The 12,109-nt window shown below is 38.6% G+C and overlaps 1 protein-coding gene across 6 annotated transcripts in view; it reads left to right on the top strand.

Moving 5' to 3' along the window:
- The window catches only part of COBLL1 (cordon-bleu WH2 repeat protein like 1), an 86,421-nt gene that overhangs the window by 27,323 nt on the left and 46,989 nt on the right, over window positions 1–12,109 (top strand). For 3 of the 6 annotated variants that reach the window (XM_037396686.1, XM_037396685.1, XM_037396683.1), the window contains exon 1: window positions 6,749–6,890. The exons of 2 other annotated variants lie outside the window; for them this stretch is intronic. In XM_037396686.1, the coding sequence (XP_037252583.1) occupies window positions 6,757–6,890 (134 nt within the window). In that variant the 5' untranslated portion in view covers window positions 6,749–6,756. Of the gene's footprint in view, window positions 1–6,748; window positions 6,891–8,523; window positions 8,711–12,109 lie in introns of those variants that run through there. One more of the 6 variants, XM_037396689.1, reaches the window with a different exon arrangement.

The raw sequence follows: 12,109 nt of genomic DNA, 5'->3' as shown, positions 1-12,109 counted from the left end.
TGAGCAGAGGTACAGATTTTTAAAAACAGGATTATACTACGTGTAAACATTCAGAACAATGTAGTCTTAAACCTACATCTGAAGTCCTTACAGCAACAGTGTCATAAAAAGATCCATCAAAGTACAGTCTATTCAGTAAAGGAATGGATGTGATTATGAAAACTTGTATGTGAAAGTGGATCTGAGAGTTTCCAAATTAAAGCATGGGATTTTCCACAAGAAAATCATTGTGGGAGCTTTTTATTTTCTCTGTCATTTTTTATTTTTTATTAACTTCCTAGGCCTCTGAGCGTTTTTTAAGGAAGCGCAGTAACTGTTTGGAGCTGTAGTTCTCGGATCTCCAAGAGCACTGCGTGTGTTTTTTGCTTGTCTGTTTTTGGGTACATTTGATTGTGGAATCCCATAGTGACATTTTAGTGTTCCAGAAAGTCTTTGTTGTGCGCAGCTACTGCTTCTGCTGGTTAAGGACGATAATACTGTTTCAGTTCTCCTTAATGTTGTATAAATAAATTAAGAAGAAATGGGAGGGCTCCAGAAACTTACAGAATAGTCATAATAATCATGTGTTTGTTAAATAATAAGGTGTTTGTTAGAAAATCCGAATTCTGTTTCCCTGCGGTTCTCTGTCGTAAGTGATTTTGAGGGCTTAAAAGCTACTTTTGGCATTACAATTTTTGAATTGTTGTATGCGGTCCCTTTTTAACTATGTAACTTCAGTCACAGGTCAAGTTCTCCACATTATGCTCCTCTTTTGTGATGGCTTGGCAGTAGCTGTCCTCTTTTCAACCTCTAGCACCGCAAAAAAGCGGTACGGTTGTTTCCCTTGGTCTGTGCCTGGTAACCTGCTATGTTCTTGCTTGTACCGGAGTGCTGCGTTTTCTCGGTGTCGATTTTTGGTGATGGCAGTTAAAGAAAAAACCCAACAATAATATTCAGTAGCTTTGGGGACCTGGTTCTGCCATGCTACCGGTTTCCTTGTGCCATAGCACCATGTGGGTATCAGTTACGGGGCGTGGGTAGGGCTCTGTGCCGCAGCGGGAGTCCTGCAGCATGTGGTGCCATCAGTTAGTAACCAGCGTGTGGATTGCTAAACCCCAGAGGGCTTTTAGCTGTGAATACCACATCCTTCACTACTATTTTAATCATACTGTTTAATTTACAGTTAATGTGATGTCTGTGTTAAAGCAGCAGCTTTGTTTACAGAAATAACCGGAGTACAAGATTTGCGGTGATTCTTTTTTTTTCTTTTCTTTTTTTCTCTTTCTAGATCCCAGATTTAGTGATACCTTGGTGTGCTGCTAAGCATACGTCGTATTTGAAGCTTTTGTGGAGGATTATAAACTGGGATTAAAAAAACCCCAGGAATTATTTAAGCATTAACCAATGATATTATAATAACTTTGTAGCAATAGGCCAAGAGTTGTTGATCCTAGCTTTTCTGTAGTGTTCCATGTAATGCATGTTTGAAGAATTCTGTAAGTGTAAGTTAGTATCTCTAAAATAAAACAAGCTGAAACTTCCCAGGGGCAGCTGAATTAGGCCTGTTCATGGCTTTCCTGCCTACACACTCCACTAAATAAAATAATTCAGTTGTTCCACAAACAGAGGGAGGGTTATAAAGGTAGCTTTACTGTGACATCAGATCTTTCTGGAGAGCTTTCCCAGAAATGTGAATATAGTAATTATATGATTAAACAATAAGGAAACTTTTTGGGTTGTGCACTTCCTCAGGCTATTAACCTAACCACTAATTAACCAACAGGAAATTCCAGACCTGAAAGTTTCATTATTGCTATGCTAAACTGTGAAAATATAAGTGTGCTAATGAGGATTTCATTATAGCCATCTGTAGCTTGTTTTTAAATTGTGTCAAAGTAGGAAAAACATAATATACCATCTGTTACCTAGCCATATCAAGTTGACATGAAAAATATTAGAAAAAAAAAATAATCCCCCTGTTGGTAACCTCATTTGTCTCTTATTTCTTATATTTTATTTGTGGCAACCATGAGTGCCATGGCAGTACTACAACCATAGTAATGTGTTTCTTACCCCTTAAAGGATGTATTTTGTTTAGTTTCCAATGTCTATGTTGTAATTTCAATATTTGGGGAGATGGAGGTGTTAACTTCCCAAAATGGTACTTTCTAGGCAATTAAGACCCCTCAGTTTCAGTGTCATATTCTCAAATATGTCTGAATTGCCAGAAATCAGCAGCTGAGGATTGTCTTGCCATTTACAGTTCTTTTTGGCTTTAAGTATATAAAAACTTCTGGATTAGTATTCTCTCTTTCTCCAAATAGTGAATGTGAATTGAAGCTTCTTGCTTTCATCAGACGCTGGAGGTTTTGCTGCTCCTTTTACCTTAACCCTTGTGTTACTCTATGGAGCTTAATCCATACAGAATTTTTTAAGTCTCTTGATTTGGTTCTCTTTGACCTTAAAAAGGAGGGAAGTTGTAATGTATTACACGCATGTGCCAAGAACTATTATGGATTCTTAATTGTCAGATGTTTGTAGTTATAATGCAAGTCGAGCCTTAGGTGAGGAGGAGATGGTGGTCGTGTGGAAAAAGTTACAAAACCTGCTCTTGGGAAGAAGGCTGGCATAGAAGAAAATACTAAAACAGCTGTGGGGCAGTGGGGCAGATCCTTAGCAGCTGAGATGAAATATGACTAGGTAAGATCATAAAAGTGCTAACGTTTGTATATTACCTGTTGTGCTGAGAAGAGAAAGCAGTGGTCTGTGATGTGAAAATGAGGATGAAAGGTTGTAATTGAGATAGCAAGGTGGAGAGGTCTCGCAGCAGTTTAAGGGAAGTCACGCTGTGGACAGGCAGCCCAAAAGGTGGGCTTGTCCTTTTGTCCCCAAAAGTTTTCTGAGTAGGCACTCTCTTTCTGTACTGAATTTGCACAGCAGCTAGGACAGCTTTGGTGGGGGCTCTTAAGAACTACCTCAGTATTCAAGATAAACTCTATGTTTGGTGGCTGAACTTACAAACAAAGTCTGGTTTTCTGCAGATTGTGATGCAACAAGAACACTTAGAATAAAATAAGGAACTCTGATATATCAGTATAATACAGTGTAAATGTCTTAATGCTGTAAAAATATAAAAAGAATCTAAGTGCTGTGCTGACTAACTGAATGAGGAAAAGTCAGCTGGCGGTCTTCCTGGTCCTTCAAAAGCTTTTGCTAGTCTCTAACCTAAAGCCTTGTAGGAAAATTGAAGAAACATGACATAAGATGGTAGACCTTGCATAGCTAAATAATTTGCCCCAAAATAAGAACCAGAGGTATGGGAAACTGCCTACTATGAAAGTGAGGGAGGCCACCTTGGAGTTCCACAGGGATCTATGCTGGAACTCATAGTTCAACATGTTAATAATCTAAAAAAGCAGCTGAATGACAGTTTGGTGACAGTAAACATTTATTATACATAGTAATGAGAGGAGACATGACTCTGAAGACTTGCAGAAGGATTTTGCAAAAATAAACAGATAATAAAATGATACTAAATTCACTTCAGATAAATTTAATACAAATCAGTTTGCCATGTGTATTAGTAAAGGAACAGAGAAGAAAAGAGAGAAAACATGATTAGGTCACTGTATCTAAATCTATAATGACATTACAGCACGCAGTTCTGGTCTGCCATGTCCAAAAGGAAATAGCAGAACCAGAGAAGGTTCAGAGAGGGTTGACAGGGATGGTCAAAGGTGTGATACAGTTTCCATATAAAGGACATAACGACGTGGGCTCTTGGCTCATGTTCTTACATTCGCCATTTGTACATGTACCAGTTTGTTGTGTTCTAGCCGTTCCAAGTAAGTAAAAGGAGAACATACAACAGAATTGTCTAATGTTGCTGCATAAAATCCTCAAACCAATGTTAAATAATGGAAAAATAATTGCCTGCCTTAATGTTGAGTGATTATACAATCGATAATCAACTTTTGTTGCTGATGTGTGACTTGCATAAGAAAAACAAGTTCTTGGTCTGCTTCCAAGCCATTTGGAAGCCTCTTGTCTATGCTCTCTTCTCCAGTTCTTTTTGATAGAACGAAAACTATTTGCCTTTCCCTGGAGACTTGAATGTGTTGATCCATCACAGATAAGATGTCATCTCAGTAGGTACAAAGGAACTGAAGAAAAGGAGTATTTAATAAAGCAGCAATTTAATCTGGAAGAATGCCTATTTTTAGTCTAGTAATCCAGGTTTCCTGCTATTATTGCTGCTTTCAGACTTTAGTTTCTCATGGATATTATTTTTTTTTTTAAAAATAAATAATTACTGTTTCAGGGTTAGATTAAATATCAGATAGTTTTAAAAAATAGTCTTTTGTTTATAACAATAGAGACAATAGGTTCAAAGAGCTCCCAACTTTACAGATGTGTCCATATTGGGGTTTTTTAAAAAACAGATAGTAACTCTGACCAGCTTTTCCATATGCAGATAATGGATACATACTTGTTGAGTTCTAACAGCCTATTGGGCTTCTAGAGTTTGGTGGGTGGTTTGTTTTTTTTTTCCTGCAATGCAGAAATACTTGATGCTCTGAGAAATCACAGACAAGTGAATCTGAAAGTATTAAAGATCTAAAAACGAATATTGGGAAGCTTTTGTTTTACTGCCCTCACTAGTATGCAAATCTTTGTATCCTTTTGGTCTTGGAAACAATTCTGTGAATTAAAGAGCATGAAACCTCTGTACTAAAAATGTGACCTATACAGGGACCTTTTTAGAAAGTGTTTTGTATTTATCGCTATAGTGGCAATGTGTCTGGCAAAATTAGATTGTTTACTTCTTTTAAAACATACACACAAGAAATAAAAGAAATTCCATGTTTATGATCTGTTCACATGCATTCCACTTTGCTGCTGATACTAGTCAGTTGATGATTCCTTTTTAGGGAATGTTTGCTAATACAGCAATGCCAAGATGAGTAATTTAAGTAGATGCATTATGGAAAAACGAGAAGCATTTTAATATGCTAATCCTAAAGAAATTCTAACAGAACATTTTAATTCCATTCCCTTCGATGCTGCATTGGTAGGTTTGGTTTTTTTTCCTCCAATGCCCTGTCTAAGCTCTCATCCCACCCCATCTTTTAAAACTCCACATTTTATGTTTCACAAGTTTTCTAGGAAGTTACAAAAAAGAATAAAATAGTAGTAGTCTATGTTGAGTGATATCGGTGGGGGGAAAAAGTAACCTCTGTAAGATGCAGGGGAAATAGCCAGGTACATACTTGTAGAAATGGAAAACATTTCCTTTCTTGCCTTTCAGGTTATCTGAAGTGTTGGGCACTTGCTTATTGTGGTCAATAGTATTACACTCCATTGGTGACTCTGAATGAAAAGCACATGATTTTTCAACAGTGATAAAATTACTGCTTAATATGTGAAAGCCATAAGAAGGGAATTGTAAGTAGATAGTGTGTAAGATTTATTACCTCAGGATACCAGGAGGACAAAAAATAAATCAGATATTTTTTTATTGTGACTATAAGTTGATTATTTCTAGCTACAGCCCTTAGACCCAGATAGTAATTAATGCTTCCAAGTGGAATTCCTGAATGTTTTGTCCTGTTCAGGACACACTAGCCATAGGGAATGTGTTGGTATTTTAGACAACATCGATACCCTGTCTGCACTGAAACTTGTATTACTGGTGGTCTAGTCCTGCAAGCTTGGCTGCACCTGTGTTATGGCTGTCCCCAGCTTTTTAAGCAATTGAAATTGCTTCAAGGATTTCTGTGCTTGTATTCTTAACTCGGAGTTTGGTCGCAGAGTGCAGTTGACTTGGAACACAACCAACTGATCTGACGGTTTCATTCAGCCTTGTGTTAGGTAAAACAAGAGTTAGATTCCTGACTTGTCTGACATAATGCGGGATGAATGCTGGTGACGAGACTTCTCAGGTAAGAGAGGCTATATAAGGAATGGTCAGTAACTTCGCTCAGCACACGCACACTCGTGCAGGTGTTACCCTCTCACTGAAGTGGTCACCAAGCCACTTTGAAATACTGTGCCCTGATCCCAATCCAGAAGCAACATTTACCAGTGATAGAGTCCTGCAGGTTGTTGCTGTTGATGGTAGTGCGTTAACTGCATCCCTTCTCGGTCCCTGAGCAGACTTAATTGTAAGCAGGCCTCCCATGACTGTATGCGTTAGGTTTGACTTTGGGAAGAGGTAACTGAAGTGAGAATTGCTTTTAAGCAGCTTCTGTTTTTAATTGACAGTGAGGTCAAGCTTCTATAAATTACCCTACTTTCAACCACTGCTAAGTTGTTTTTTTGTTTTCTGGATAGCATAAATACTGTACTTCTGTTTGTGAAATTGATTTGTCAGGATCTTAAGCTTCAATAATTTTGTAGGTAGTACTGATGATCAAATTAACTGGATGTAAGTGGGAATTTGCCTCTGCTATTCCACTGCTCACTAAACTTTGCCTTCCTGAACTGTTTAGCCGGGTGTCTTACAGACAGAGAAATAGGGAAGGCTAAAAAGCATCAAGGGAAGGAAGAGTGCTAATTCTAAAACTTCCCATTGAAGTTGTTTTGCAAAAATGAGTGCAGAATACAGGATTGGTTTCTTTGTATGGTATAAAGCCACAGAAGACATAACAAAGCTACTTAATACTCTTTTGAATTGGCTGAAGTAGGTATGTCAGGATTAAGGGCTATACAAATCTCTAGATGTACTCTGTAGGCCGTTTGGTCAGGTGGTGGGATTATAAATAGGTAGGCTTACTGATGTCACCAGCAGCAGAAGGGAACAACAGTGAGCTTGCCATGCACACGCACACTCCGTCCCTTCTACCTACATATGCTATTGAGAGAAATTCACTTGATTTTAATGGAGAAGAAAAACCTGTGTTATTTTGGAGGTAAGCAGAAAAGTAGTGTAATCAGTTGTAGCTGTTCTTCCCTCTCCTTGTGTGGATGATCAGCAGAATGGCTGCAGAGCAATACTTGTGTAGGTATAACACAATAACAATAATTTTGTTTGCTATACGTGGATAAAACTTTGACCTGCAGAACTGTTTTGGTTGCTGTACATGGGTTTCTGGATGCATTTGTTGATGTGAAGTGACACATATTTTACAAGACTAAGAATGCAGATGTTGGTGTTTACACAGCGTTTCCTTGCTGTTCTGGTTGAACTTAGGGTCCTAACACCTGCTGTGAGGAAAAATATTTACCAATAATTACATATCTGCAGCAGCATTTAAGTCATTGTTTTTTGAGGAAAGGGAGAATTTGGGTGTAAGGCAGAACATAAATTGCCAGAACTCATAGGCCTGCAAAAAGAAGGAAGAATTAATGTCTGTTGTCCTGTTTTCAGGTAAAGTATGTAATTTTTGTACACCAAGTTATGAAGGCTTTTTTTTTTAATCCCATTTCTGGCTCAAAGATGAGGATGTATAAAGACCTAAAAATTTATCACTGCAGATGGACTACTGAAATTTCAGTGGTGCATTTCTGAGTATAGAGGCTGTTGCATGTTTTATTTTGAGTTGATGATGGGGGGCCTAGAAGCTCAAATGAGGTTACTGAGATTATTTTAAATGAGAAATGTTGTTATTTCATGCAGACTGTAAGGCTTTTCCGACTTTGTCTTTCATCTGATTTTGATCTAAAATTTTGCTTGGAAAAGAAACATTACTTGTTTGTAGTAACCTGTAAAAGTCAACGCCTTTAATGTTTAATATAGTAGAGTCCTTGCTGTGTATTCTGTGTATTTCTTGAATATTATATATCACTTATCATGGAAAGCATTTAATCAAATTGGTAGTACCTAAACAGACTAAATCCCCGAATAGCAGCAGAATGCCAAGATGCACTTTGCTTACCGTAACAAAGAAGGAATTTAAGAAATCTTGTTCCGTTGTACCTCTTGTAAAAGTCAGTACTTTCTGGCACTGAATTGTATGTTAATATATGTTAACAACTCAGCAGGGAAAAATACCGGGTGTAAACCTGTGACAGTGAAATTTGAAAAGGGTGGGGGGGTGAATACAGGAGCGAAGTGCAGCAGTTAGAGCAAATGATTCATCAGCATAGTTGTAGAGGAGTTTCTCTACGTTCCCCAGAGCAGACTGCTGCTGCTGATTATAATCACTATAAAGGTTAGTAAGAAGTATGCTTTTCCCTTTCCTAAAGAATTTTTTCCTACTTTATAGTTAATGCTGAAGTCCTGTACCCTTTTTTCAGAAAGAGCAGAGGCTTTCTGACAGAAGTAATGGGTCATCCAGAATAGCTCTTGTGTTAGAACCATCGTGCAGGGAGCCAGCTTTCTTTGAAGGAGTATCTTCTTTCTTCCTTGCCTGTTGCAAGAATCCAGTAGGAAATGAGTCTAGGGGATGTAGAGTGTGCAGAAGAAAGTGGAGAAGGGGGCTAAGAATAGCTCTTGTATGTAGAAGGGGATGAGTTTGGGGAGGAAGCAGCATCCATTTGGGGCCCTGAACTGGCAGCCAGTGGGGGAGCTGAAGTAGGTAGGACAAAGGGCAGGGAGCTTCCACTACCGGCGAGAGCAGAGGTGCTTGTGATAACTGTTGGTCGTCTTACGCTGTGAAGAGAGCTCGCATAGAACTTCTGGCTGTGCTCTGTACCCATCGCCCCTCACACAGTGCATAAGATATCAGGCTTGGGCTCCAGCACAGTGCTGACATGTGAGGAGGTACCAAATGCGACCCTGTTCCTGAAGGTACGGGGATTTCCCACTTTGGTTTCTGAGGAGGATGCAGGGAGGGGAGTGGGTGTTGAGGAAGAAGCTGTGAAAGATGAGCAGGAGAATGTGGTGGCACGTAGGTACACAAAGCATTTGTTCGTCGTTCTGGAAGAAGTGTTAGCTTGAGATGCTCAGTGCTTTTGTTGGGGGAACTAAAGCTACGTTGGTCGTACTCCAGGAGAAACCTCTTTATTACATTTTGGCTTTCAGGATATTGGCTGCCAAGATGCCTCTCTTGCAATCTAGTAATATAAATGCTTGGTTTAGTACAATTTCTTAGCCTGAACTTTTTCTCTTTCATTTTCTGTCCTGTAATGATCTAGGGTACATTATTTGCTGATGTAGTTGTGTAGGAATTCTCTGTCCATTCTTCATGTGTCACACAGCATCTGTGTGCATATATATATAATTTATTTTTTAAGCTTCTTGTTCAGGATGGGAAAATTTCAGTGCTTCCCATTCCCTTCCAGTGCTTAATGTCGTGTCTGTTCTCCAATTTACTAAACCCTTCTATTTCTTGGTTATGCAAACATACAAAACATTTTGAAGTGTTACCCAACTAGGTAGCTAAAGGATGTAACTGCAAAGAGCAAACTCCCGAGTGGCTGAAGAGCTTTCTACAAGGGAAAAAGCTTGTTCTGTTCCAGACACCTGCATGAAAAACAGAAATTAGCTGCAGTGCTCTCCAAACTTACCTTGCTGCGCTTGTCTCAATTATTATTCCTGTATCTGAATCTTGAGTTGGGAAAGGGAACTGCTGCAGTTGAACTCAACCTTCTATAGCAGCTTAAAGGAAGAGGGAGCGAAGTTTGTCTTCCCTGTTGTTACTGCAGAGCTTCCTAGCTGCAGTCCTGCATTATTTTATCTATTATCTACCCACACCAACACCCACGTATCTATATTTGAGGTATGTGTGTATGTGAGGAAAACGGGAAGGGTCTTTCCTGGCTGCAGGGGTACTGAGTGGCTCTGCTTTTATTTTTCTTACCTTTCCCAACCTATAAATGCATCCAGTGCCTGCCTCCAGTGTTACATCTGAAAAATGATTTTGGATAGGAGAGAAAAGCAGCAGCAGAAAAGCTTGGATAAATTGCCAATTCTGACCTCTACTGATGTTCAAAATAGAGCTGAAAAAGCCATGAGCAGAGTCAGGTGTTTCATCTGCAGGCTTTGAAAAGACGGTGGTGTTACACCTGCTTTCATGACTAGGAGATAATGGCCAGAAGGGCAGATTCAGATTTTGTTCTGTTTGAGAGCCCTTAATTGAACTTTTCTTACTGGTCATGGGAGAAGAACATCTGTATGAGCATCCTTTTATAGCAGCTCTTGAAAAAGATTTGAAGGTTTGTTCCTAGTGGAGGTAACATATGTTTGTTTGAGTTTTAAGCATTTGTTAGATTTATTAGTGTATCAAAGGTTAAGCTCCCCCTTCCAGTTCAAGCTGCTCTTTGTTTTCTTTTCCTGTTTATTCAGCCAGTTATATATTACTCAATTACTGTTACAGATTTACTGCTTTCTCTTCCCTGCTGCCTTTCTATCAGGCTGTTTTGATAACTGTAAATAAAGGCTAAGCAGGTCATATGAAGTTTTATTAGTTTTGAATGTCATTCAAGTTTTTTGCACTTTCTTTTGGTAGCAAATCTACATTATTTTTTACATTTTATACTTCATGAAGAGGTTGCAAATAGCTGTAAGTATCTGCTTACTGCAGAGCTATGTTGCATGTGGATATGCCAAGCTTCTATTTGTATTTTATGTTAGCCCTATTTACTTCAGAAGTCTATGTTCTTAACCTCCTTAGAAGTAACATCGGTGGAACTGCTTTTCCACTACACCTCTTCTTTTTGTTTGGGTATTTATTTAAGGAGGAAAAAGAAATACTTGCTTTGGCACAACAGAATGTGCTGTAAGGGAACATTTTTATTGGAACATGTTTCTATAATTTCTCAGTAATAATAGTAAACTTTATGCTATTTTGTAGCGTGAAGTATTTTTTTATCCTCTGTTGCCTGCTAGGATTCTGAGCTCTTGGCTGTCTTCCTAACAGTGAGGCAATTCTTACGCCTAGAGAGGAACTATGTTTTGTTGAATGGTGTGAGACAGCACCAACTCGGTGGTGCTCTGTGCTCAAAAGCTTGGGTAGTCTTTGGGGTGTTTTAAGTGAGCTAGAAAAGGTCATCGTGATAATAGTTAAGATTTCGCTTTGAAGGGCAATGAATTATTTTTCTAGGAAAGTTTAAAATTTGTATTTGATGTAATTTACATGTTTATGCTGGAGTTGGTGCCCTATAATGCTAGGAGGGGCACAATTAAAAACATGCCTGTACTGTACAGATTTGTGTTTACATTGCTGCTGAATCACCCCTTTCTAGTAAGGGAAAAAGTTGCATGAATGATGGCTTGAATACAGTCTCTTCTGTTTTAAAGACTGCCACTGCCATGGGGACAGACAATCAGACGGGCAAGTGTCTGTTCCAAATGGTCTGGAGGGAACTGAAGGATTCATTTGCTGCTTTCTCGCTTTTAGTGTGAAAAAGACATCCAAAGATTCCATTAAGCTTTCACCTTACTGTCATGGTTACCATCCCAGTCCCGTGATTTATTTCTCGCTAGGATAAGACTTTTTAAAAAATTCTTTTCTTCAGAGCTATGAGGCTAGTTAGGGGGGGTTTTACACATCCCAATGACTAGGAAAAGCTTTTCCCTAGGAAGAGTTTTGAAAACATGCCTTGATTCCAGGGATGCCTTATTTTCTTGATCCAATTTATTTATGGAAAGAGAGTGGAAATGCAGGTATTTTACATTTTTTGCTTTGGTTGTAGCAGTCATCTGAATATAGGCAGAAGTAAGAGAACATCTGCATAAGATTTGTTGCTTTCTGGAACCTCACTGAGTAAACCCATGGAGATAATCTTCAAAGATCAATTTATTAATAATCTCATCACCTATAACATTACTACTGGCTTGTGAGGTGGTGTATTAGTTACACAACATGTTTTTGTGTTGGGAGAGCTGTTTACCCAGTGCGTTATTTCTAGTACAATCTTACCCAGTATTTTTAAAATATCAGTATTATTTGCAATATTGGTCTCCTTTCAGCCCTGGGAGTCTGTATAGAGAAGTGCACTGTGAAATACTCCATTATCAAAAAAGATTTAGAAATTGTTCAGGCTTGTTCCTCTACCTGTAAATTGAGCTTAAAATGTGGTTCTGAACCTTGGGGTTTTTGTACCTAGTGAGCCACCTGCTAGACACAATATCTATACAATATAAACTCAGAATCCCCCTCAATAACTAAGTGAATGAACATATAACCTGAAAACTCGTATTTCTCTATGGAGCAGCTACAGCAAATATTTTCCCTTTTTGTCCTAC

Source organism: Falco rusticolus, chromosome 8 (genome assembly GCF_015220075.1).
Source record: "Falco rusticolus isolate bFalRus1 chromosome 8, bFalRus1.pri, whole genome shotgun sequence".
Classification (NCBI taxonomy): domain Eukaryota; kingdom Metazoa; phylum Chordata; class Aves; order Falconiformes; family Falconidae; genus Falco; species Falco rusticolus.
This window is presented reverse-complemented; position numbering and strand designations above follow the sequence as displayed.